The sequence below is a fragment of the Panicum hallii genome, chromosome 6 (assembly GCF_002211085.1).
Source record: "Panicum hallii strain FIL2 chromosome 6, PHallii_v3.1, whole genome shotgun sequence".
Taxonomy (NCBI): domain Eukaryota; kingdom Viridiplantae; phylum Streptophyta; class Magnoliopsida; order Poales; family Poaceae; genus Panicum; species Panicum hallii.
In genome coordinates, this window is record NC_038047.1 from 2,232,799 (window position 1) to 2,260,118 (window position 27,320).

General features: G+C 48.5%; 3 protein-coding genes and 1 pseudogene across 3 annotated transcripts; 1 reads left to right on the forward strand and 3 right to left on the reverse strand.

The window, feature by feature from the left end:
- Positions 1-9,465: 9,465 nt before the first annotated feature.
- On the reverse strand, positions 9,466-10,174 carry LOC112896240. The gene has a single exon (XM_025964160.1). It carries the CDS (start codon positions 10,154-10,156, stop codon positions 9,677-9,679), a length of 480 nt encoding a protein of 159 aa, XP_025819945.1. The 5' UTR covers positions 10,157-10,174; the 3' UTR covers positions 9,466-9,676.
- Positions 10,175-10,999: 825 nt separating this feature from the next.
- LOC112896844 lies at positions 11,000-12,621 on the reverse strand (annotated as a pseudogene).
- A 536-nt stretch (positions 12,622-13,157) lies between these two features.
- On the reverse strand, positions 13,158-18,095 carry LOC112897685 (lysine-specific histone demethylase 1 homolog 2). The gene is made up of 2 exons (XM_025966039.1): positions 16,464-18,095; positions 13,158-14,231 (listed from the first exon to the last, which is right to left on the reverse strand). Exons 1-2 carry the CDS (start codon positions 18,013-18,015, stop codon positions 13,474-13,476), a joined length of 2,310 nt encoding a protein of 769 aa, XP_025821824.1. The 5' UTR covers positions 18,016-18,095; the 3' UTR covers positions 13,158-13,473.
- A 514-nt stretch (positions 18,096-18,609) lies between these two features.
- LOC112897988 (beta-glucuronosyltransferase GlcAT14B-like) lies at positions 18,610-22,799 on the forward strand. Its single transcript, XM_025966395.1, has 5 exons — positions 18,610-18,864; positions 18,939-19,746; positions 20,487-20,562; positions 20,667-20,782; positions 21,588-22,799. The coding sequence occupies exons 2-5, from the start codon at positions 19,065-19,067 to the stop codon at positions 22,151-22,153; spliced, it is 1,440 nt and encodes a 479-aa protein (XP_025822180.1). The 5' UTR covers positions 18,610-18,864; positions 18,939-19,064; the 3' UTR covers positions 22,154-22,799.
- Positions 22,800-27,320: the final 4,521 nt, after the last annotated feature.

Genomic DNA, 27,320 nt, shown 5'->3' on the forward strand with positions numbered 1-27,320 from the left:
TGGAGGGGTCCCCGCAACGGCGACTGTCACCGTCGCGGCGGCAGAGGGGCCTGCCTCCATCCCTTCGGGCTCAGTCCCGGGCGGCAGAGCAGGGAGACTGCAAGGGGATGCTATCAGTACTCAACACCATGGAAACTTTGGAACTGGCCACAACAGCAATTCCGTACCTGGAGGACTCGACTTCTTGAGCCTTGCGTTTGCGCATCTGGCGCTGGCCCTTCGGCACCGGTGGCAGAGCGCCGGCCAACTCCACGCTCTGATCGGAGGAGTTGTCCCCGCGCGGCTCTCCCACGGTCCCTTCGCTCGCCTGCGAGCCCACGCACTCGGTGAACTCGCTGCTGCCTTGAACCGCAGCATGGCGAGCCGCCTTGGTGGCAACGGCCGCAACAGGGCGCGGACCTCCCTCGATTTCTTCCCCCGTTGGCAAGTCCACGCGTTCGGTGGACTCGTTGCGGCTTTGGGTCGCAGCAAGGCGAGCCTTCTTGGCCGCCGTGACTGCAGAAGGAAGGAGGTGATACGCTCGGGGGAGGTCCGGCTGCGGTGGGTAGCTGCAGTACAGTTCCGAATGTCCCTGCAGCAAGTCCTTCAGTTCAGTACCGGTGCAGTAGTCGATTTCTTCAGCAAAAAGAAGTCGAGTACTTACCGGCGGGGGCGGAAGTTGCGCGGAGTACAAGGTGGGCACGTACGGCATGGTGTTCACGTCCAGCAGCACCCGCTGAACCCGCTGGAGCGCGACTTCATCTGGCACCTCTTCTGTGCACATGCGAGAAGGGTCAGCAGGGCCGGTGTACTCGAAGCCCAGGCAACATCTCTGTTAGATGGGTTGGACGCGGCGCTTGTAAAAGGAGAACATGACGGAGGCGCCGGTCACCCCCTCCTTCTTCAGGGCATCGATGGCCTCCAGCAGCTCCTTGACTTGAATCATTTCCATGCCGGAGGGTTCAAGGTTCCATTCCCCCCTCACCACGGGCGGTTTGCTCGACTTCGTCGGCAGGGGGGGAGCATGGTTTTCGATGTAAAACCAAAGGTTTTTCCACCCAGGAAGGTTGGAGGGGAACCTATATGCAAGGTATTTTTCGCCGGCCTGCTGTCGCAGTTGGATGCCGGCGCCCCCTACCACAGCGAGTTTTTTCGTGGTTGGCTGGGGTTTCACGCGGAAAAGGAAGCGGAATAGATCCCAGTGGGGTTCAATTCCGAGAAATGCTTCACAAAAGTGGATGAAAATGGAGATGTGGCAGATGGAATTCGGGTTGAGGTGATGGAGCTCAAGCCCGTAGCAGTAAAGAAGGCCGCGGAAGAAAGAACAAGTGGGGAGGGCCAATCCCCGTTCGGCAAAATGGTAGAATGTGATGATTTCGTCGACATTCTCCATGGGGAAAGGTTCACGGAAAGAGGGGCGCCAGTTGACGAGATTTTTCTCTTGCAGCAACCCCTCGGAAACAAGTTTTTTCAGATTGTTGAGGGAGCACTTACTGTGTATCCACTCCGCGGTTGTTGGTCCCGCATCCTTCTTCATTCCCTCGATCTCTGACTTCTTTGACGTCATCTCCGATGCGCCGGCCACGAGATGCTCGGGGGCTGCGGGGAGAGGGGCGGGGAGGTCGGGGTGGGAATTTTTCTTAGGGGAAGGCGGCGGCGTTTGGCTCGGATTGGGGAATTTGGTGGCTCTTGATGGAATGCAGATTGAAAGCGTGGTTTTTTCCTACAGTTATCGCGGGGTTAAATAACCAGCGGAGTGGGGGAAGTTACTGTTCTGAAGTTCAAGAGTCGTTTCGTGGAATATTCCGAAGATGAGGGGTCATTTGGTGATCTGATTAGATTGAATATTTGATTAATCATTTTTTCAGGGCTAATTAGCCCGAAAAAAAGGGTTTTTCGGATCTTTGGTCTAATTACATCATTTGTACCATCGCTTTGGTCTCCCCTTCACGTGTCATTGTTTAGCCTGTATGCCACGATTTTTGGACCCTTATCTCCAATTTTGTGGGATTTGGATTCAAGGGTCGGGGGCTGCGGGGTACGTGGCATCGACTACTTATTTTTCAAATTTCTTTGAAGGGTAAGGAAGATTACAGACAAGTGAGACCCTCAGCCTGATTCTTCGATTCAACCTAAGGCTCGGGGGCTACTTCATATGGAGTGCGATTTTGCAATCGCACACCATATCAGAAATAAAATTCGGGGCATGAGCACCTCATAGGTTCGATGCAGCCAAGCAAGTACTCGAAGAAGGACTTCGAGATGAATCATCGGAAGAAGTCGAAGACTGCTTCGAAAGTACTCGATAAGCCTGCAGTACTCAGCTACGAAGAGCTCGGGGGCTTGTCAGACCCGGGGCCACCGGGCTGGGCATGTCACGAAATTTAAGGGATTAAGCCCGTCTTATCTCTTATTCATTTTGTTTATCTCTTGTTTATCCCGTTTAAATAGGAGATAGAGTTAACCAACACGGAGAGGATCTACTCGAGATATGTTCTGGTATGATCCCTTGACAGAGGTTGGTTAGCATCTTTGTAACTCTGACCTCTCGGGTATATAAGGGAGGTCAGGGACCCCCCTCAAAACAGAAGATCATTAGGTCATTCTGCCCCAAAGAGAATACAAACCACTATACAGGACGTAGGGTGTTACGCTCCGCGCGGCCCGAACCTGTCTAAAGTCTTGTGTTCTTTGCACCTTCGAGTTCCTGATCTCGGCGTTCCCTCACCCAAAACTTACCACCTTGAGTATATCCCTCGGTGGGCAGCCGGTTAAACACCAACACCAGACCAGCGGGACTTCCTCCTTGCTGATGGGGAACGGATCGCATGCGCGTATTCTTGGTGTTGGTACAGTAAATCTGAAGTCTACTTCAGGGAAGACCGTGCAGCTGAAGAACGTGCAGCATGTCCCCACTATCAAGAAAAATCTAGTCAGCGGCTCTCTACTGTGTAGAGATGGTTTTAAATTAGTCTTTGAATCTAATAAATGTATCTTGTCTAAGTTTGATACTTTTGTTGGAAAGGGTTATGAAAGCGGACGCTTGTTCTGTCTTTCTTTGTCAGATTTTTGTAATAAAGTTGCATACAATATTATTAACGTTGATGAAACAAATGTTTGGCATTCGAGGCTTTGTCACGTTAATTTTGGTTGTATGATGTGCTTAGCTAATTTGAGCTTAATTTCAAAGTTTACTTTTATCAAAAAATTTATCAGAAATTCTAAGTATCATGTATGCGTTGAATCAAAACAAACTCGAAGCCTCATAAGACCGCGGAGGCAAGGAGCTTGGCACTCTTAGAACTAATTCAATCCGATTTGTGCGAAATGAATGGAGTGTTGACAAAAGGTGGTAAAAAATATTTCATGATTTTGATTGATGATAGTACTAGATTTTGTTACATCTATTTGTTGAAGTCAAAAGATGAAGCTTTACACTACTTTAAAATCTATAAAGCTGAAGTAGAAAACCAACTTGAGAGAAAGATCAAAAGAGTTAGGTCAGATCCTGGTGACAAGTATTTCTCAAATTTATTTACTTCATTCTGCGAGCAACATGGTGTTATTCATGAGAGGACGCCTCCCTATTCACCTCAGTCAAATGGGGTTGCCGAAAGAAAGAACCGCACTCTAACGGATTTGGTTAACGCTATGTTAGATACAGCGGGACTTTCCAAGGAATGGTGGGTTGAGACTATATTGACTGCATGTCATGTCCTAAACCTTGTTCCTACAAAGAATAAAGAGATAACACAATTCGAGGAATAGGAGAAGAAAAGACCAACACTTTCATACTTACGTACATGGGGTTGTTTGGCAAAAATGAGTGTGCCAATAACCAAGAAACGTAAGCTTGGATCTAAAACTGTGGATTGTATCTTTCTAAGTTATGCTATTCACAGCATTGGGTATAGATTTTTAATAGTGAAATCTGGAGTACCTGACATGCATGTTGGTACTATAATAGAGTCAGAGATGCTACATTTTTTGAAAACATTTTTCCCATAAGAGATGAAACAAGTTCATCCAAGCAAGAGTTCATCGAGGATGATGGCTCTACTGAGCCGATAGAACACAATGAACATACACTTGTGGAAAATTCTGAGGAGTATAACAATGATGCTCCAAGAAAGAGCAAGAGACAAAGGACTGTAAAGTCTTTTGGTGATAATTTTATTGTATACCTCATAGATGATACACCCAGAACCATTGAAGAGACATATTCATCTCCTGATGCTGACTATTGGAAGGAAGTAGTAAGGAGTGAGATGGATTCTATTATGTCTAATGGAACCTGAGAGGTTGTTGAACGTCCTTATGGATGTAAACTGGTTGGATGCAGGTGGTTGTTCAAGAAAAAGCTTAGACCAGATGGTACTATTGAAAAGTACAAGACTAGACTTGTGGCCAAGGGTTATATCCAAAAAGAAAGAGAAGATTTCTTTGACACTTATTCACCAGTGGCTCGATTGACCATAATTCGAGTGTTACTTTTCCTGGCAGCCTCTTATGGTCTTCTTGTCCATCAGATGGACATTAAGACGGCTTTCCTCAATGGAGAGTTAGAAGAGGAGATCTGTATGGATCAGCCGGATGGGTTTGTATTAAAGGGTCAAGAAGGAATAGTTTGTAAGTTGTTGAAATCTTTATATGGTCTCAAACAAGCGCCTAAGCAGTGGCATTAAAAGTTTGACAGAACTTTGACCTCTGCTGGCTTTATTGTGAACGAAGCTGACAAATGTGTGTACTATCGCTATGGTGGGGCTGAAGAGTGATTTTGTGCTTGTATGTGGATGACATACTGATCTTTGGCACTAGCCTTAATGCGATTAAGGAAGTCAAAGAGTTTTTATCTCAAAATTTTGAGATGAAGAATCTGGGAGAAGCTGATGTTATCCTTAATGTAAAACTGGTAAAAGAGAGCAATGGTGGGGTGATTCTTACACAGTCTCACTATATGGAGAAGGTGTTAAGTCGCTTTGGTTATAGCGACTATAAACCTATCTCAACACCATATGATGCCAGTTTAATTCTTAGGAAGAACAAAAGGATAATGCGAGATCAGCTGAGATATTCTCAGATCATTGGTTCATTGATATATTTAGCGAGTGCTACACGACCTGACATCTCGTTTGCTGTAAGCAAACTGAGCCGGTTTGTTTCAAACCCAGGAGATGATCATTGGAAGGCTCTTGAAAGAGTAATGCGCTATCTAAAGAGGATAATGAACTATGAAATTCACTACACTGGGTACCCAAAGGTACTAGTGATTCAAACTAGATTTCTGATGCTGATGAGATAAAAGCCATAAGTGGATATGTGTTTACACTTGGTGGTGGAGCTGTTTCCTAGAAGTCTTGCAAACAGACCATCTTAACGAGGTCAACTATGAAAGCAGAACTCACAGCATTAGATACCGCCACTGTTGAGGCTGAGTGACTTCGTGAGCTCCTTATGGACTTGCCGATAGTTGAAACACCGTTACCGGCAATTCTAATGAACTGTGACAATCAAACGGTAATTGTCAAGGTGAATAGTTCAAAGGATAATATGAAGCCATTTAGACATGTGAAAAGACGGTTGAAATCTGTCAGAAAATTGAGAAACTCCGGAGTTATAGCACTGGACTATGTTCAGACGGCTAAAAATCTGGCAGATCAATTTACAACGAGTCTTTCACGAGATGTGATAGACAATGCATCTATGGAATTGGGCTTGAGACCCACGTGAGTCATTCTATAGTGGAAACCTGTCCTATGTGATCGGAGATCTCGTGAATTAGATGGTGAAACAAACTAAAGTCTGACTGTGAGAAGAGAACCTTTGTGAAAAGGCTCATTCCGTGTATAAAGTGCATTTCTCTTCTAATCTGTATGGCAGGTTGGTCTATACCGTAATATGTTCCAAGTGGTTTCTTTAAAACAAATGAGTTGTTTTCTTGAAACAAAGATGTTGTCGTACAGAACATCTGAAAGGAACACACTTATATGAGTCTGACTACTTGTCATGGTCTATGGGAACTGGGTATTCTCGAGAAACTCATGAAGGGTCTGGAGTATGACTTATAAGCTCCAAACCGCGGGGATGCTTTTGCAGCCTAGTACCAGTGTAGGGCTCTGGTCAAACTTGTTTGCACAAGACTATCAATTCAAGGCATAGTCCATTGTACAGTTATGAATAAGTGTAGCTTTTGTTCTAGATGGAAGTTCAACTTAACAGTCTCTGTCAAATACTGGTACATCAATGAGGGAATGAGGGTATTTCTAGTGTGGCTTGAATTTCTTGATGGGGATTGTTGGAATTATGGGCTTGGCCCATTCATTCTAATCAATACAATAAAAGAATTTAAAACCCACTATTAAATGCTAGGGAATCAATTGCTTAATTCCGTACCGGGATTTGAGGAGGATCTCAACCGATTTAAAGGGTGGACTTCGTGTACACCATTTGTGAAGCCGGTAAGAGGAGGATGGTGAACCATACGCGCGCGTGCTCGCTCGCCTCGCCAAGCCGAGGCCATGGCTGAGGCCGTGGCCGAGGCGAGGCGAGGCCGGCCGGACGGGCGGTGCGGTGTGGTGCGGTGCGCGTGCGTGGCTGGACGGACGTGACATGCAGGTGCGGTGCAGGTGCAGGTGCGGTGCGGTGCGGTGCGACGGGACGTGCTGAGATGAGAAGAACATTTTGCTGTAAAGAGCATTAAAACAGAGAATTAATGTTGACAGCAATGACTGGACAATCAAGGCTCTTTACGATGTCCAGGTTCGTTGAACCTGAGGCACAATAACTGCCGCTCATCAAACTCATTTATGATGTCCAGGTTCGTTGAACCTGAGCCACCTCCACGCCTATATAAACCACCTCCTCCTCCTTCCATCCTCACTCACCTCAGCACTTGATCCAGGTACTCCTGCTTAGGAGACCTCTCCCTTCTCACTCAGCTGCTTTCTGCCATTCCCATCGCTAGTGCTGCGCGCACAGCTCTAGCGAGAGCAGGTCTCCGGAACCTTTGCTCGCTGAAGGTCCTGCACGGGACGCGGGCAATCAGGTTTCTGGGGAGCGTCTTGACGCGACTGCTCGCTCCCTGAACGACTACTTCGTCTACTTCCCGACGTGACCGTTCGTGGGAGCGACTACTTCGTCTACTTCCCGGCGTGACCGTTTGTGGGACTGCACTGCGAACATCTTCCTACATCGACATAGTTCGGCTACTTCGAGGAAGGCCAGTCGAATAGCATGTTTATTCCAGCTGGTAGCGCCGAAACCGGTGTCTCCGGCACTGGTCCCACCTTAGGGTACATTCTAAACCTATTCTGGTTTAACTATTTGTTCATGCTTATTAGTAAGAATAATATGAACACATGCACATATCTTATTCACACATTATCACTCATTTATATCATAAAATTGCTAGTAATATTTAGAATTAAAATATACTAAAAATTATCTAGTTTTCTAACACGTCCTCCGCATGGGACTTCAAGGATCAGGGTGCGCGCGGGGTGGCGACGAGGTCGGCCATGAGCATGAACTCCTCACTGCTGATGCTGCCGGCGCTGGCTGTGCCTATGAAAGGCTTGGTGCAACTGCGAGCTCGACCTGGGGAGCGGTGTACTGCTACAACACCGAGCTCGCCCTTCCCGAATTCCCAGCGTTCGTCGCGTCCAGGGGCACCTACGACGAGGGATGAGCCAGCCATTGCGTTCGGCGTCGCCCGGTGTGCGCGGCTCGCCACTCCTCGGCGACAGACTTTCCGACGCACGCCGCAAAATCCGGTGGCGGCGACGAGTCCGGTGGCGGCCCCGCCGGACGCAGGGGCAAGGTTAACGCGTGCACACGCGAGAATGCCGCAGGGGCAGTGCTTGGCGAGACATGGACCGAGCCCCTGGCATGGTTGGGCAACGATATAGCGACCAGGGGGTGGACGGTAAATGAAGTACCGTCCACCCCTGGATTCCCTCGCGGGCGTCCGATCATACTTCTGCGGCCAAGATTTGCGTATTACCATTCCAAGAGGACCATTTGCTGAAATTATTGACCGCAGTGAACTGAAGACGGAGCCTGTTGCCGCATTCAAAGGCATGGAGCGCCGACACGGCGGAAGGCATCAGCACGCCGCGACGTTCATCACGTCCTCGTCCACCATGACTCCATGAAGCCAGCTGCCGCGGTGAATTCCCACTTCCAATGGTGCCGTTCACCTGCGGCCCTGCCGCGCGGCCGCGCCAACTTCCGATATAGAGCTGAGCGGGTCGGGCATGAGCCTGAACTCCTCGATGGGGATGGCGCGGTCGCCGTCGCAGTCCTCGGCGCGGGCGGCGCCCATGACGCCGAGCGCCCTGACGAGCTCGTCCACGCCGACCAGCGCGTCCTCGGCGGCCTCGAGTGCGGGCAGCTCCGATTGCAGCAGGTCGCCTAGCGCGCCCAACCCAACCTTGCCACGAAGAGAGGAAAAAAGAAAGAAAAACAACAACTCCATTGATGAAAACACTATGTTCTGAATCTCAGCAATCAGCAGGCATTCCTCCGCAATTGCTGTTCTGTACTTGCTCTCGCTCTGCTTTTCCCGTCTACTCTTCTTCTTCCCCCAAGTCTCGTTCAATCTGGTCCATCTCCCTTCCTGCTGCAGCTTGACGTTCATCTCCCTCCTTCGCTAGAAGCAGGGTCAATACCAGCATGAGGTGTTGCCATCGATGGGCTACGATGCTGATGGGCTGGAATTGCTGCATGTTTAGGCGCTGGCTGGATCAATCGACTTGTACGTGGGCCTATATGCCAGGTTGGCCGATGAGTGGCTCCGCTAACGCCATTGCGCATCAATCAAGACATCTATTTTGTAAGTTTCAGGGACTATTTCAAATCAAGGGCCTGTTTAGTTCCTTCCGCAAAAACGCAAAAAAGCTGTAAACGCAAAGATGCTAAAATAATCTTACTAATTTGAAGTATTAAATGAAGTCTATTTACAAAACTTTTTGCATGGATGGGTTGTAAATCGCGAGACGAATCTAATGAGCCTACTTAATCCATGTTTTGCAACAGTGATGCTACAGTAACCATCCGCTAGTTATTGCTTAATCATGGATTAATTAGCATCATTAGATTCGTCTCGTGATTTACAACCCATCCATGCAAAAAGTTTTGTAAATAGACTTCATTTAGTACTTCAAATTGGTAAGATTCCTTTGGAAAAAAAATTTTGCATTTTTGCAAAATGATCTAAACAGGCCCCAAACTTTCGTACAGGGAACCAAACATAAGCCTCAACATTTGAGATAGCTTGGGCAGAGGTGAAGAAGAAACTCCCCTAACGCGATCTCTTCTTCCTTAGAAATGAGTGGCGGACACTCCAATACCAAACAGGTCCGCAGAGGACAACATATATAGGTTCAAAACAAACCAGACATTCGAAAAGATTGGACATCAAGACATCTAGTTTGTAAATTTCAGTGACAGTATTCTGTATTTGAAATCAAACCCTCTCTTCTTTTATTTGACCCGATTACGAATAAAATGATGGGCTCCGCTGCCGGGCTAATTAAGAAATTAATCTAACCAATAACATTCACAGTCATCCGAGACAAAGATCCCAAAATGGCAAAACATGGCACATTTATCGCTCGCCTGGTTAGACCAATCAACAAGCTAAGGCTATACAACCGGATGCTCTCTGTCCAGTTCCAGTGACTACCCATTCACAAGCTCAAGCCAGCGGCGCCGGCACCAGGCTGCAGAGCAAGGCGGCGAGCAAGGTCACGTTCCGGTCGGCGAGGTTCCTGGCGTACAGCGGCGACGCCGGGTAACCGAGCAGGCCCCTCCTGCAGCCGTCCATGCCGCGGAGCCCCGCCGTGTAGCCCGCCCTGAGGTCCGCGGCCCCGTCGCAGCCGTCCGCCAGGTCGGCGGCGACGCGCGCCATGGCCATGCGGGCGCGCCCATAGCCCACCATGCAGGCGCCGAACGCGGCCTTCTCGTCGTCGGCCGGCACCGCGCCGCCGTCGAGCAGCGACGTCGCCGCGGCCACCGTGGCGGCGTAGGAGCCGAGCGCGGCGCGCACGGCCGCCGCGGCGTGGCGGGTGACGGGCACTGCGGCGCCGGCGCCCGCGCCGGCGCGAAGCGTGCGAAGGCAGAGCTCCCGCATGCGGCGCGTCCCGGAGACCGCGGTGCACGCGCGCTCGGCGGTCATCGACGGGGCACGAGGGCACGGCCGGCTGACGCCATCCGCGCCGAGGGTGGCGAGCGGCGAGATGAGAACGGTGAGGAAGAGGAGAGAGTGGATGGTTCTTGCTGCTTTGGCCATGGTCGTGGTGGGCGTGGCGTGAGGATGGACGTGGTGGTTGTAGTGCCGTGGCCCGTGATGCCGGCGTGTATTTGAAGGCGTTTCTTGGTAGCAAGTTAGTGCAACTGATGGGCAGCTAAGCCAGCTTGGTTGGCGTGCGAGGAATTACAGATCATGTGATTAAAGTCCTTTTGTTAAGTACAATTCACTAGTAGCTAGTGCCAATGTGTTCGTGGCAATGATAAGCTAAGGAACTTTTTGGAAGGACTCCAGCTCCGACTCTCTTGGCAGCTTCTGTTGAAGCTGTACCAAACACCCGTTGCGTTAGCGGTGAAACCCTTTAAAACCTTCAATAATAACTTCCCATAATTTCTTTCTGTCATTTGCCATCGGTATCCTCAGGAGGGGATCGCGAGAAAAGCCGTTTTCTTTGTATCATGATATTATGGACATTTGACATTTTAATATATTTTAAACAACTAAGAGAAACTGTTTTACTAAATATTTTCAACTAGACAAATCGGAGAAATAAAAAAATCTGCTTCACGGGAGCCGTAATCGAAACAGAGTGTTATTATAATAACTGAAGCACTGCCAAACTGGCCCTAAGCATGCGTGCAAGTTGTCACATAACTGCAAACCAATTGTACTCAAAAGCCAATGACAATATTTTCTATTAGATTGTGCGAAAAGAAACATTTAGATTACATATTTATTATGTTAACGCAAATTTCAGGTTCATTCTTAATTTTAGCCGCACGACATGGCCTCCCGGCGCCGAATGAGACGCGCACGCAGCGGCCGGTTCATGATTGTGAAGAACCCGAGGTGCGGCCGCAGGTCAACGGTCGCCCTCCGCCTCCGCCCACTCGAACTCCCTCACCAGGTTGGCCACGAAGTAGCCGAGGTGGAGCACGGCGACGCCATGCCCGGGCAGATCCTCCGCCCGCCGCCGAACGGCATCATCCTGATCTCCCCCGCGCTGCCCCGGCCGCCACCAGGTTCACGCCCTCGCCCTCGCCCTCGCCGCCGGCAAGGAACCTCTCCGGCCGGAACTCACGCGGGTCGGCCCACGCCGTCTTGTCCCGCGCCAGCCTCGCCAACGGGAAGTGCACCGCCGTGCCCGCCGGGAGGCGCCGGCCGTCCAGCACGACATGGTCCTCGGCCATCACCTTGTCGAGAGAGATTTATAGGCTTGCACGACGAGTTGAAGCACTAAACTTTGGATGGATTAAGATTAACACTAATTCTCACCTGACGAAGCACCATTGGCACGGTGGGGTGCAGCCGGAGCCCTTCCATGATGACGGCGTTGAGGTACTCCAGCCTCCCGAGAACCTCCTCGCCGACCTCATCGGCGTCCGCGCCCACGGCGGCGTCGATCTCCTTCCGGAGCGCGCGCTGCACGTCCGACCGTTTCACCAGGTTCGCCATGATCCACTGCAGCGCCGCGTCGGCGGGCTCCGTGCTGGCGCCAAGAAACTCGGAGCAGAGCCCCACGAGCTCACCGTCAGTGAGCCTCCGCTGCTGCCGCCGAAGCCTGCGACGGGTGCCGGCCGAGGCGGCGTGCTCGTCCGAGACCGCGAGACGCGGAGGTCGACAAGCGTGTCCACGTACAACGAGGCCTCGCCGTGGCGGCTGGCCCGGTCGCGACGGGCGTCGATGAGCGGAAGGTACGTCTGCTCCTGCTACCTCCGGAGCTCGACCAGCTTCCTCCACCGGTTCCGGTAGATGAGCCCGGTGACCGCGGGTAGCGTGGCGAAGACACGCAGCCCGAGGAAGAACTGGACGAGGTCGTCCTGGGTGTCGGCCATGGCGCGCACGAGGCCCGCGTCGACGCCGCCGCCGAAGCACATCGCGGCCAGCAGCCCGAACTTGGCCTCGCGCAGGCTCTCGACGGCGAGCACAACGCCGCCGGACGCGCGCTGCCGGTCGAGGTCGGCGACGAGACCGCCGAGCGCGCGGCGGCGGGCGGGGCCGTACCGGTGGAGGCGCGACGGGTGGAGGATCTCGGAGGTGAGGTTGCGGCGGACGGCGCGCCAGAGCGGGCCGTACGGCGCCGAGTTGATGTTGTAGTGGCGGCGGCGCGAGAGCACGGCGCTGGGAACGATGGACGGAGGGCGGTCCGAGAACGCGCCGCCGGCGGCGGCGCCGCGGACGAGCAGGCGGTGCGTGGCGAAACGGTCGGTGACGTAGACATCCGGCTGGCCGAGGCCGAGAGTGTGGAGCATCCTTAGGAGCGCCGACCTGGCGGCGGCGAGCCGCGCGTAGGCTGCCTTGCGCGTCGGTGCATGCCGGAGCCGGAGACGGCTGACGATGTGGACGAGGAGGAGCGTCAAGGGGAGCAAGAAGAAGATGAGCGCGTCTTGCATGGCTGTTTGGCTATTGGCTTCAGCTCTAGTAACAGTAACACTCGTCTGTACTCTGACACTCTGCAGTGGTTCAAATAGTAAGCGTTGCAACTCACAGCTTGAAGGCTCCATTTGAATCCAAATGTTAATAGATAAAAGTGCTAAACTTTAGCACTGGCTCATCCAAACATGAGTGCTAATAGGATGAGCTAAACTTTAGCTAAGACTAAAAACTTTAGCACGTGCATGAGTAGTGTTTAGCACTCAACTTTTTAGCTCCTCCAAACAGACCTTACCACTAAATATATCAGGAGAATCGCACACTTGCATCGATTACTTCAATCCACTAAAATTTTAGGTGAAGTCAACCGATGTTTAATTAGGCAAAGAGTATGTATTGCACTGACCACTTTGTTATGAACCTGTAGGATTACAAGCTATCCCAAATGGAACTGCAGGATGAACGAGTCTACGCACAAGTCATACTCGGATTTCCAACTACATCCAGTAAGAAAGGTATAGAGAAAACACCAGCGCCTGAAGTTGATTCACAAAACTTTGGGGGTGTTTGGATCCAACATCCAAGTGATAATGCCCAAAAGTGCTAAACTTTAGCACTAGTTTCAACAAACAAGAGTTCCAACAAACTTTAGCTAAGACTAAAAACATTAACAAGGGTATGAGTGCTAATATGTGCTAAAGTTTAGCACTCAACTCTAGCCTAAAGTTACATGACTTGATAATTTACAAGTTACAAGTGAGAGCTCAATGCGTGTAGAGAACAAATCCGAGCTCCACCAGCCAGTTCTTCGGATCTAACAAAAGAATGCTTCTGTTCTACAAGAGGGCAAAGGAGATGGTACAGAATACAGATCAATGCGAGATGTTGAAGTTCTTCGGGCGCTGCAGCCGTTTCCTGGCTTTCCGTGCGCTCAAGATGCTCGAGATCATATCGCTACATACATCACACGTACTATCATAGCCCATCAGCTTTACACCGAGATCCTTGCATAACAATCCTAACCTACCTTTGTCGTCGTTGCTTGAATTTTGCAGCCGATCGGCCTGCTCTCGGAAGACGGTGGCATACAAATGGAAGGTCTGAAGGACGATTTTCTCAGCTGCAGGGTCATGAACCTTTTCATCTTCTTTGGGCTCATGATTCTTGGGCTGCAGGAGCAAAATTTTGTCGAGTGAAATCCGGGCTAGTCCCGGAGCCTCAGGATCATCAAGTGTCACTGAGGAGAACACGAATGAGAATATCCCGAATGCAAGATCTGGCTCGGAGAAAAGATCTTCAAGGGCACCATTTGGTGGTCTCAGGCTTTTAGGCAGGAAATACTTCTTCTGGTCAGAATTCATTATGCTCTCTGCTGCACGATGAATTTTGGAAGCTTCTCTTAATCCGCTCAACAAGGCTCCATGCATCGTTGCAGGGTACGCACGAATCGTGGCTTCTCCAGCAAAGAAGAGCCGATCATTCACACTCTCAGCAAGAATATCGTAGTCGGCACCAGAAGACCCAACTCTGATGTGGGAGTATGAACCCCAGCAAAAAGGATCACTACCCCATCTTGTGCAAACCGACTGAATGGGATCAGGAACAGTAACACCTTTTGGACCATAGATACCTGGAAAATATCATAAATAATATGTTCATTATTTATTATATGAAAGAAAATATCATAAACAATATGTGCTTATTCTTGACTTTTATGCTCATGGACTTGCACAAGAGATGCACCCAACAATGTAACAGAAGACAAGCTAAAAATAACATTCTTTTTAGTTGCAATCTTTATAACCAAAGCATCCATTAAACATTATTCAATGTTCTAAACAATACCATCTTCTTTTGTGTTTGAAGTATAAGTGAATTGCCCACCTTTCCCTATCAGCTTAAGCTTTTGGGTTAAACTGGTTGGTGCATGCAACTCAATATGGTATCAAAGCTAGAGGTCTCGAGCTCGAATCCTGGTGGGCGCGATTAAATAAATAATTGCTGCCGACTCCTAATTTCCATGTTTGAGGCCTGAGGGAGCCTGCACGTGAGGGTGAGTGTTTGAAGTACAAGTGAATTGCCCACCTTTCCTTACCAGCTTAAGCTTTTGGGTTAAATTGGTTGGTACATGCAACTCAATATTTTGCACATATTCTTGTCCTGATTTTTATATTCTCACACACCAAAAGGATTGTTTATGTTTGATCACGCCATTTATCTCAGCTAAAAGAGTAGCTATTCAAATAATTCTTAAAAAATACTTAATATATATTTTACTCTCCTTTTCTGTCTTGTTTTCCCCCCAAAGCAGCCATTTTGTAATACATATTTGTATCATATAAACAATAACTAAATGGGGTATATGCAGAACAGGGGCCTTAGTGCCAGTTTGAACCCAAGAAGTTTGTATTGTGACAAAAAAAAAACTTCCAACTCTAGTTCCTAATCAAAGAGCTATATTAGAGAACTGCAAAACATGAATTACAAATTTCTTCAATTTATAAAACTGGAAAATATAAACCTCTTAGGTGTTTATTCCATCACTGCAGATGACATGGCTACGACTCGGTCACACTTCCACCCTTACCGCACAGCATCTCCCCATCCAGAAGCCCCATTAGCCCCCCACCATAATCAATGCCGTGGAACAGTAGAGGGTAGAGGATGGATATACTAAGGTTGGACCTAAGCAACTGTGGAAGGGTAGAGGATAAAGAACGGTCCTGAGACACAGGCCAGTCTGATGGGAACTTTGATTTGTTGAACCCTGTCATGTCATCTTCCACGGTGGCAAAGCCACCTTCTGAACCACCATATGCTCTGTTTGGATAGGCAGCAATTGGAATCAATTGGCAGGGATGCCCATCCAGGGGGTTGGACTTAATCTGCATAATCCATCTCTGTCCACAAAAGCTTCTAGGGAGTGCTTGCACCGGTTTCTAATCAATGAGCTATTAAGATTGGTTTGGTAGTTTATGGGGTAAAGTAAGGCATGCTAATAGTTTCAGGGGTCAGATAGTCTTATTGCCTTTGATTATAAAGAATGTTTGGCCAAAAGATTACAAGCTCAAAGACGATTGGTCAGCTTGCTCTGCCAATTCCAGAGTCATAACCCTAGTGAGCCTATGTTTCGTTGTACTAAAAACTCATTATGTAGAAAAAATCGTATCATAATACAAGTACATCAAAAGCTACCTCATTAGTCACCTACTCACCTTGATCATTACCAGACATCTATTGTGGCAACACTCAATATTTAAGATAGTTAGGCCACATTTAGAAAATGTTATGATACAATGCTTAAAAGGGTAAATGGTTCAACAGACACAAACACGAATTCATTCAAAAGACTTTCAACTTAAATCAGCACAAGACTTTCAACTTAAATCAGCACAAGTGCCACTAATAACTAAGGAGTGTGAAGTGTGAATGAATCAAGTAGTTACAATGTGAACTTGCATGCTAAAAGCACCTACTTATATTAATACAGCAGACCCAACTGTTGTATCATCATTTAAATATAATCCTAAATCAGCCCAAGGAACTACAATTAGTTATGAATTGAGAAACAAGTACACTCTGATCAGGCATCCGGTAACATGCAAGACACATCATTTATATATTTCCACTTGGGTATCAGTCATCGTATTCGCACAGAAACACGAAGTATTCACTTGTCTTAAAAATCCCAATGCACTTGTACTAGCATATACCAAGCAAAGCAGGCAGACAACATTTGGCTATTGTGTTGGAAAGCAATTTCTTTCAATTTTGAATGATGCTTGGAGTTCCAATTAGAGTTTCAGTTGAAATTAAAAGCTAATGAAAATAAACGTGACCATGTATTAGTTTTAGAGTTTACCTCTAAGAATGGCAAGTACTCGGTGAAGTGCAACAACAGGATCGACCTTTTCAAACTCCAAAGCAGCCTCTCCAGCCACAAGTGCAATAAGCACTGCTCCACCAGAGACAGTGTGGTAGCTATAGAAGAGAAAGTACTCCCCACGCTTGCTACTCTCCTTATTCAAACACCCAAATGTATCGATATCCTCATCCCAGAATATGTGGCGAAACACCATGGCCACCTTGTTCAGCAACCCAAACCCCAACCTCTGTACTGCCCCAAGCTTATGCTCAGGCAACTCTGGGTCGAACACAATGCTCCCACTCTTGAGCACCCCAAGGGGTACAGTGCACAAAACCATGTCAGCCTGGAAAACCTGCCCTCCTTCCGCTGTGACACTAACCCCATCCGCTCCATGCTCAATTCGCTTCACTGTCTTCTCATACAACACGGGCACACCATCACACAATGCATGTATGAGCCGGGAATTCCCTCCAGCTAAGAAGCAATGATCTCCCCCCATCTCATAAGGATCGTCTTGGTCCCAATGTGCGAGCGAGAGCTCTGACAGGCAACCAGCATTGGAGAATTCCAGATTTGCCAAATGCCAATCCAAAACCATCCGCTCGTCGTCCGTCCTGGCCACATGGTACAGCCTTCTGATCTTCTCGATGCCCTCCCCCAGCGAGATCCTCTCCGCAGCCTCATTCAGAAACTCCCGGAGCCTGGTGGCATGGTCGAGAAGCGTGTTGAACACCAGATCGATGCTCCTGTCCAGCCTGGTCTCCACGGTCCGGCCGTCCGGGTAGTAGAGCGGGCAGCGGTCCCGCACCTTGTGCAGCGGGATGCTAAGCTGCCGCGCGAGCACGCCGAGCGGATTGGCGTGGATTCCGGTGATAACGCTGCCGCCGAGCTCGACGGCGGCCTTGTCCCCACCTAGGCGGGACGTGTAGACTCGGCCGCCGGGGCGCGCGCGGCCCTCGAGGACGAGCACCCGGAGGCCGAAGCGGAGCAGCTGTCGCGCGGCGGCGAGCCCCGCTAGCCCCGCGCCGACGACGATGACGGAAGCGCCCGAGGCGGCAGGGCCCTGGAGCGCGGCGTCCGGGGGCGGCGCGGCGGGGAAGGCGGCGGACACGCCGAAGTTGATGTGGCCCTCGCGGGCGAGGAACCCGTGCGCGGCGGCGACGAGGTGGTCGTAGGAGGCGGCGACGGTCTCGAGGATGCGCGCGCGGGGCAGCGGCGCGCCCGGGTCGGCGCGCCAGGAGGCGAGGATGTGGTTGCGGACGACGATATAGTCGTTGGGCGCGTCGGCGATGTGGGCGGGCAGGAGGGGCCGCTCCTCGGGGAGCAGCTCGTCGATGGGGAAACCCAGCGAGAGCGCGATGAGCGCCTCCGTCTCCGTCTCCCGCTGCCGCTCCTCCGCCGAGAGGCGGCGCAGGCGCCGCACCCGCCGCGAGGGGGCGTCGCCGAGGTAGGCCTGCAGCGCGGCGTCGACGAGGGACTCGTCGTACGACGCCGGGCGCGACGACGCCGCGCGGCGCTGCGGCCGGCGCTGCGGCGACGGCGACATCGCCCCGGGATCGAGGCGCCGCCGGGCGGCGGGCGGGGGGTTTTGGTGGGGATGCCGCGCCGCGTCGGGTTTGGTTTGGGGAGAGGGGAAGGAGGGTGGGTGGGAACTGAATTGGGGATGTGGATGAAGATGACAGGTGGGGCCAGGTTGCCCGTGAGGGAACGCGGGCACCGTTGAAAGCGGCGTGCTGCGCGGTAACTGACGTGGGGTCTGCTGCTTTTCGGCCCACAAGTCAGTGTTGGATTGGAGGCTGTTGACTTTGCGCTTTTCTTTCGCGCATGAGAACGGGGCGGGGAGGTGGCCCAGCTGACAATGACAAGGGTATGAACTCTTTGCAGTGACGTGGGAATGCGGCGAGGTGCCCCGCTCGTGCGCAACGTGGGCCCTCGCACGAGGGATGAAGATGAGGTTACTTCGTTGGCTACTTTCCTGGTCCGGCCCATGAAATTTTCGTCCCAGCCCAACTGTTACGCCCGGGCGGGCTTCTGGAAGAGCAAACATTTTGTGCTTAGCCCATTCGGCGGATGGGCCCAAGCCCGGTGGCCTGTGTAAGTTGACCACAGCAACCAACAGCCAGCTGGTGCTCACAGACTGAGAGCTTCAGCACAAGCTGCCACCGCCAACCGAGGAGAGATCAGCGCCGCCGCGCCGCGAACCGGTTCACCGGGGCGGAGCCAAGCCGCGCTGAACGGCCCGCGCGCCGCGGCCTCGCGAGCTCGACCTCCTTGGGCGCTGCCGGAGCGGGATCGTGCCGTCTTTGCCCGCGCGCGCGGCGCCGACGCGGTGGCTGCTCGCTGCCGGCTCGCCGGGGCACTCGTTTGTGGCGAGCGGGAGTTGGTGAGCACACTGGTGAGCACAATCGCTCTTGGAATTCCTAGATTACGGTCGAGGATTCCGCTCCTTCTGAGCGCATCTGGGTGCAGATCTTGCTCCTCGCGGTGAGCAATTCCCCTGCAATCGAGACATCGCCGGAAGAACTTACTCCGAAAAATGGGATCTAGGGAGCTTCAATTGAGCTAAAGGAGGAGGAGGGCGCACTTGCCAAGGAAATGAGGAAGAATTGGGGGCTCAGCTCCGGCCCCGCGCGGCCGTTCAGTGACCGCCGGTGGCTGCTCCCCTTCCTCGCGAGCCTGCTCGTCACGGCCACGCTCTTGCTCGCCGCCGCCTGCGGGCTCTTCTCGCCGCCCTACCCCGGCGGCGGCGACGGCGACGCGGCCCTGTTCGACGTGGTCTCTCTCGCCGACTGGGACGACGGCTCGTCGCCCGGCGACGGCGCCCGCTCCGTCGAGGCCGGGATCAAGGACCGGCTGCTGGGCGGCGACGCCGCCGCTGATGACGAGAACCCCGACGACGCCGCCGTCAACTCGGACGACTCCGACGCCGAGCCGCCGCGGATCGCGTACCTCCTCGAGGGCACCAAGGGGGACGGCCTGCGGATGCGGCGAACGCTGCAGGCCATCTACCACCCGCGCAACCAGTACATCCTGCACCTCGACCTGGAGGCGCCGCCGCGGGAGCGGATCGACCTCGCGATGTACGTCAAGGGCGACCCCATGTTCAGCCAGGTCGGGAACGTCAGGGTCATCGCCAAGGGCAACCTCGTCACCTACAAGGGGCCCACCATGGTCGCCTGCACGCTGCACGCCGTGGCCATCCTCCTCAAGGAGGGGCTCGACTGGGACTGGTTCATCAATCTCAGCGCCTCGGATTACCCGCTCATGACACAAGATGGTCAGTGTTCTTCAGCTAATTATTTTCTTCAATTTTCCAGGGGCCACAATCATTTACTGTATGTGACATCTAAAAATTCTTACATGGTTTACCTGTTGCAAATTTGTTTTTATAGTCTGGTTCATAACATCACCAAAAGCAAGCAATGGAAATTTAAAATGTTTCAGAGGATTCAAGTTTAGCATAGGCACCATAGTCATAGCTTACAACCCCTCTGGAGAAGTAGTTTGCACTAGATTTATTTTGCTTTATCTTTGCATATGAACACCTGTTTAGGGTTAAGTGTCAACAAACAGAATACACTGTTTCCCTGATGTCAACCTAATCCGTCCACTTCTTTTTCTATAAATTGTCATCTTGCGAAACTCTGCGGGATTTGTTTTAACAGCTCATCTGAACATGGTTCAGTTAACCTGAACCTTAAATTATACAGAATGAAGATTTTAGCAGACTTTAAGCATAATTTCGAATTATCCAGTTTCGGTAGGTTGCCTCTTAATTGTCGTAGCTTGCACCAAGTAGCAGGACCTCGAATTCTATATAATAGACATTGATCGGTGAGATAACAGGCACATTTAATAATTTTCTAATCTTCAGACGCTTATATTCGTAAAACAGTTTTCACATGGAAAGGCAGAATTACGATCAGCATTCATCATTCATTTGAGCATGCGCCCTTATATAGCTCCGGAAGTTACTGTACTTGTATGGTTCAAACCTAAATGCTCGTCTATGTGCAGATATACTTCATGTGTTCTCTTCTTTGCCAAGAAATCTTAATTTTATAGAGCACTTTCAGTTATCTGGGTGGAAAGTGTAAGTTTCCTTACTCATTTGTCAATTTGTTCACTTTGTACAGCACACTCTTTATTTCCTTTTATCCTCTACCATTTTCTGATGTTTTTCTGGTTCTATCACAGTAATATAAGGGCAAAACCAATCGTTCTGGATCCAGGGCTCTATCTATCAAAAAAGTTTGACCTTACTATGACTACTGAGCGGAGGGAATTGCCAACATCTTTCAAATTATATACCGGTAGGCCTGGTTCTCAATTTCAATATTTATCCCATAGGCATTCTGAAACAAATATATCCATAACTCCATAAGGTAGTGATACATTCATGTGTAGAATGAGTGTGGGCTTGAAGCCACTATCAATTTTGCATACTACTTTGCATAATAGCTTAACCTTCATATCTGTTGGTTTACATATAGTTAACCATAAAAGCATGTTTGGGCACATTTGATTGTAGCAGATCCCAAGCACCTCTTAAGCTAGCAGAGTATTGCTGTCTGGACACAGTACGGCTGCAATTTGTTAATTCATATGGAGCCATGTGAATTCAAACTTTTTTAGTAAGGATTGTCAATTCAAACTTTTGGTCGATATCTGTTTGTTTCTTTTTTTTCTTTTTTGTTCTTTGTGAATTCTTTCTGTCCTTCAGACAATTGCTATAATCAGTTATGCTACCTGCACTCCCCTGTGTCCATGTCCCCCCTGGTAGTTATGGAGATTTGGAATTTTCTGGGAAATAGGGGAAGAATAGTCACTGCTGATTGAAGTATTGGCCTGGAGTTTTGTGGTCAAGATATTTGGACTGAGACCTTAGAATTTGGTTACGGTGCTGGTTTTCTTATTTGATTTTTGAAATGATCAATTCTTCTGATTGACCATGCATAGGTAGGACTCTCATTTTCTTTTTTTTCATCACGTGCTGAATTGAATTATGTAAAACACAAGCATTTAAATATATACATCTTGGTAGTTGTATAGAATATTGCTATGTTTCTTCACCCTTAGTCCATGCTAAGATAATGGTCTCCCTATGTTTGATGACAGGTTCTGCTTGGATAATGCTCACAAAATCCTTCCTCGAGTACTGTATATGGGGTTGGGATAATCTCCCACGAAACCTCCTGATGTACTACGTCAACTTCATCTCCTCACCAGAAGGCTATTTCCAAACTGTCATCTGCAACTCTAATGATTTTCGGGGCACTGCAGTTAGCCATGATCTGCACTACATCGCTTGGGACTACCCTCCAAAGCAGCACCCACTGATCCTCTCAATGAAGGACTTCAACAAAATGGTGAAGAGTGGTGCGCCATTTGCACGGAAATTTCCCAAGGACGACAAGGTCCTGGACAAGATCGACCGTGAACTTTTGCACCGCTCGGAGGGTCGGTTCACCCCAGGAGCGTGGTGTGATGGGACCTCAGAAGGAGGGGCTGATCCATGCTTGTCTAGGGGTGAGGACTCTGTTTTTGAGCCCGGCCCTGGTGCTGAGAGGCTGCGAGGCCTGATGAAGAAGGTTCTGTCATGGGATTACCGCAACGGAAGCTGTTCGTCACTCGCTTATGATCAGACAAAAAGAGATTGGTATGTTCCGAAAAGTAAAGGATAATTTTGGTGTCATGCCATGCTTTCTTGTAAATGCAGCACTTGACCTCTTCCACTGAAATGAACAACACCAAGGAACACAACTTGTTGACCAAGAGAAATTGTTGATATAGCACTACTGCTCATATATGTGACCGTAAGAGGGAATTGGTTATCTGATAGAAATCAAAGATGATGGAAATTGCCAGATCTACCATATGTTCAATATTGCCCGTGTGCAAGCTAGAAAAGAACATTTCTCTTCTGCCCTATTGTGGTCAAGGTCTCGCTCTCCACCTGTTTTTGTGCTTGATCACAATCAAATTGGAAGACCCCGATTGGGACTGGACCTGAAGTATGCAAAAAAAAAAGTCTGCCAAGAATTTGTCTCGGTAGACTGAATCACATGCCTGCGTTCAGAATAATCTGTTTTTTCCTACTGGAGATAATTCTGCTTGTCTGGTCGGTAGCATGGTTCGTAGCATTGTATTCCATAGGTGTAGAGAACCAGGAATGTTCAATAGATGAAGAGATCCGCTTGCCAATATGTCTGTCTGTCTGTCTGAAACCTAAAATGTTCAGAATGAAGGACAAACTGTCTGTCTGAAACACGAACTCTGGCAAGCTTGGCTGATTGGGCTCTGACTTGTGCACAAAGAATTCTTGCAAAATTGTGGCTTTGCCACGGTGTCACGCCAAAATCTCTCTGGAATTTCCTAGGGCTAAAACCAATATATGGGCAATACCACTTTTGATCCACTTTGTTTGTCATGTAGATGTGGTACGACGAGACACAAACAGTCTCCAGGTGCACAGCTTTGGCAATTAGCAATATAGTCCCTCTCCAACAACAATTTTCTTAATGATGTGCTAACAATCTTGGAAGTGTAGTTTCTACCAATATGTTTTTTTCAAACATTATTATTATGAAACACAATAAAATTTGATAACATGAAACATCATTTCAACACAAATTCGTACCGATGGTTTTACCATCCGATCTAAAATTAAGAACGACACTTACAGTGAAATGAAAGTATAAAAAAATGCTCTTTTCTAAGTTTAACTGCACGCATAATTGAACAAAGTCTATTTTTAGATTTTTATAGGCTGGTGGTACGGTAGCAACTAGCAACATATCTGTGTCGTGTTACTCATTGATCACTATGAGCGCGTAGCTGCTGCTAGGACGACCGACTTCTAGTTTAGGCCGGAGGCCGTAACATCTAACATCTTGTAGCGCAGCACTGTGAGAACTGAGCTTCCTTTTTGTCGTTGGTCACACTTGGCACAAGGACAACGTGTGAAAAGCTCTGCAGACGCGGCGCTTCGTCGGGACACATGGATCATGCACGCTCTCTGATCTCGCCGGACGGACGGCCGGACAGCCGTCGCTTTCCTGACGAGTAGGGTGCTTTAGTTTTTAGTGAGTGGAGGCGTCAAGAGAGGATCTCGACGGCCTCTGATCTGATTCTGATCCATCATCGGCCTACCAGCTGACGAGCTAGTGAGCTAGTGACTCATTCAAGGGTCCACTGGATCTCAGGACTCACTACCTTACTGGCAAGCTAGTTTTTTTTCCCTTAATAAAAAAAAAACTAGCTTGCTTGCAAGGGCTACTTGGGTTTTCCATGTTTCCATGTGGTACTATGCCTAGTAGGAGGTTGAGCTGTGTTTGATGGCACAATTTATTTAGCAGAAAAAAATCACGGATAATAAGTAACCCAACGATCAGATTCATATATACTGATGTACCTATTTTTTTTCGAAGAGCCTGTACAAGTTTTTCTCTCTTTTTTTTGGTAATAAGGTCATGCATGGTTCTTCTATGTGACCAGGGCCTACAATTTGACGACCACATTGGATGGCAAATCCACAAATAATATTCGCATGCATGGACATCTGTACAGAGGTTGTGGTAGCTTTATAATAGAGAAAAGAGATGAGTCGGGGATTATCCTCTTGTTTCATAGAAGTTCTTCTTTTCATTTGGTTTGACGAATCTGCCGCACAAGCAAAGCTGAGCTCGCTTTTTTGTCTGCAACTTTGTGTACCTGTAACGAAGAATCAGCACGAAAAGAAATACTACTTTTGTTCGTTTGCTCCCTTTCTGTCTCCTCGTCTTAATTCAAAAGGTAAGCCGGCCGGTTTTTCCACGCCAAATCTGAGTGTCAAGTTAAATAAGTAGCTCATGTGCGTCTCTTTTAGGTACCGACACGTGACATGTCATGCTTGGCACCGCTTGGGCGACTAAAGATGACGGGTCTAATTCGACTGTTATCCTGTATTCCCATGCCAAATAATAAACGCAAAAATGGTCGTGAAAAAATAAACGCGTAGATATTTTCTTCGAAAGGAATGGGTCATGAAATCACCTGTGCCCAAGCTCCCTGTTTTACAAAGCAGCTAACATGTCATGTAGTCCTGCGCAGTTCTCTATATTTCTCTCCATCCCCGTATTTTTAAGATTTCTTTAAAGAAATACGGTATAGATGCACGTACAGACATTCCCACACATCTGTATACAGTCAACCTATGAAAACCCAGGGTTTATGTATTTTGGAAAAGAATATAATATTAAAAAAATCCCTGAGCCACACATTTTCCCAGCGAGAAATGTGATACTATTTGAAGGGAAACGTGCTTTCGGACTTAAAAATGGGTTCTTTTTCACCCTTTTTACTCTTTTTTGTTGCTGTTCCGGTAAAAAAGCGATCGAGGTCGTCTTCTTGTGAACACGGTGATCATAGCTGTTGTATGATCAGTCGTCCGAATTAATCATGCGCGAGTCAAAACAATCTTAACGAGATTTGTTCCTTTTCGGAAAGACAGATGCTGCCGCTATGAAATAGCACTCGTGTCAAGTTTGGCGTCCGGCCATGGATTTCGACCCTTTGATTTGGGCTAAATTTTTTTGGATCTTCACTTGCATGATATCTAGGTGTTACGGCTGCAAATTAAAGATGATTTCACATTTCGCCGACATGCTCCATCTGTTCCTTTAATTTGTTCCCCTTGGAAAGCAATGCTTCATATTCCGTCATTCACTTGGTCTCCAGGGTCCAACTTGTTCCACGAGCACGAGACCAGACACAAGCCTAAGCCTTTGAACAATGCAATGGATGAATTTAATTCGTGTAGACTTTGTATGAAATTCACACCCTAAGAGTGCAAGGAATTCGTGTGTTTCAAATCGGGAGACTGCTGGAGCATATTTTTTTTAATAATGATAGCATAATGGGGAAAGGGAGACTACCGGAGATGCTCAATTCTGATTTTTTATTATTTTCTGCAACGAATAATCAGGTAGTTACTTAAAAGTGCTGAATTTTCAGCAGAAGGGAGTTCAAATCCGAACACTAGTGTGTTTGCAAGTGCTATGAGAATAAAGCCCCACCACACACTGCATGTGTGGATGTTTCTTGAGAGCAGGTGAGATCGAGAGGATCGTTTAGAACGAAGAAACCGAGGTGGAGAAGATCTTGTCCGGAACGTTCGTGAAACCTGCAGTCGGAACTGCCAATGCAACTTGACTCTCGTTGGTTGCCAACCTGCTTGTCCACGTCACCATGCCGCTTTATACCTGACAATGCGAACAATGCGAGTATACTACGTGGACTTTCTTCACGCTGACTTTTATAAAATTTTTTTGAGATTAGGCTGATTATATATATATATATAACTTGTCCTATATATACATATATATATATATAAAAGATAGAATTTTTAGATGCTTCTGTTTCTCGCTCGACCTAATTTCTTCTTCTTGGATTGGAGTCCGTGTCCCCACTTTGGCATCATGCATGCAAATGCAACGATGATTGACCATCTAGCACAGTTGACAATTAAAAATGCGAGGAGTGCTTGGTTGTGTTGGAAATCCAACAAACAAAGGACATGCATGCATTGATCCTCCCTCGATGTGTAGGAGTAAGCCCCAAGCCCAAGTGGACAAAAGGGGGACCTATCTATCTAGTGGGTTCGGCGTGAGTGGTTGAGTACGAGCTAGTGTCCTGGTGTTAGTGTGATGTATGTCCTTTTTGTAATATATATATATTATATATGGATGGAAGAGCTTCTAAGAGATATATGGTATCAGTGTCAATAGACATTCTGGCGTTAGCAGGCCATCCTGTCCATTATATTACTTAGCTGGCAAATATATTGCTACACGTGAGCAGTCTCATAGGTTATTTCATGCAGATCTCTATAGGATTTTGATGATGTGGAGAAGAGAGGAGGAGAAGGAGGAGAGAACGAGGTAGTTGCTTCACGAACATCTCATAGGCTAAAATTAAGAACTATGGAACTGCTTACTCACCATTGTACGAGTTGTTGTTATACTATTTATAATATTTCTTTTTTATTCCACAAATTAAGGGATATGGTCATACTACGAGACACAATCTATTGTAGAGGTTATCTGTTCAATCATCTCAAGATGATATGTCATCGCATGAGACCGCCTATTATACGGTTTCAATGTACTTGCCCTTAGAGGTTGCGGACAGATGCTAATTAATAGTTGGATATGACTATCCGACGACCTATTACCAAGTGGATCCAAGTAGCCCTTGCTAATCTTTTAGTTAGCAAACTATTACCATTATTACTGGATCCAAACAGGGTCTAAACATTCGAAATCGTTTATATATTAGATTCTTGGGCCCGATTCTCTTTTTGAACCGCTCAAATAATTGTCGTTCGACGTCAGGATGCACGTACTGCACACATCTTGCCGGTGCCATGCCAGCTACGAGCGGTAGACAGATGCCGGCGACCCAATCTAGACCCGCAAGCAGTCGACACAGCTGAGCTGGACCCAAGGATTATTCAGGCTGTAGCAGCTGATGCCATATATGAGCAGCAGTTGCCATGCGCCTTCCTTCCTTCCTCTGAAAAGTAGGGGACGGCGGCGTCTTCATCTTGTGCTTGCATTGTTGGACGGGCATGCTACAGCTTCCAGACTGCCGTAATTGTTCTCAGGGTTTTGTCCGCTGAGAATATGAGATTAGAGAGAGATCAAGCAAGTACACTTATGAGGTTTGAAGGAGGTTGCGAGTGTTAAAGTAGTAGAAGTCTATTGTCCATCGATCTTTCTATAATAAAAAATTTACCACCGCGTCTGAGCACGTTTTTCATTAAAGAAAAATAAAATTTAAAAAATATGAAGAGATTGTTGGTTTCAGAGA

Bases quoted from the DNA above. Each gene is read 5' to 3' on its own strand.
- LOC112896240 (XM_025964160.1), bottom strand. From the start codon at position 10,156: ATGACCGCCGAGCGCGCGTGCACCGCGGTCTCCGGGACGCGCCGCATG.
- LOC112897685 (XM_025966039.1), bottom strand. From the start codon at position 18,015: ATGTCGCCGTCGCCGCAGCGCCGGCCGCAGCGCCGCGCGGCGTCGTCG. The intron at 14,232-16,463 runs GTAAACTCTAAA...GATATTTTCCAG, and splicing joins AGTACTTGCCATTCTTAGAG to GTATCTATGGTCCAAAAGGT.
- LOC112897988 (XM_025966395.1), top strand. From the start codon at position 19,065: ATGAGGAAGAATTGGGGGCTCAGCTCCGGCCCCGCGCGGCCGTTCAGT. The intron at 20,563-20,666 runs GTAAGTTTCCTT...GTTCTATCACAG, and splicing joins CAGTTATCTGGGTGGAAAGT to TAATATAAGGGCAAAACCAA. The intron at 20,783-21,587 runs GTAGGCCTGGTT...GTTTGATGACAG, and splicing joins ATCTTTCAAATTATATACCG to GTTCTGCTTGGATAATGCTC.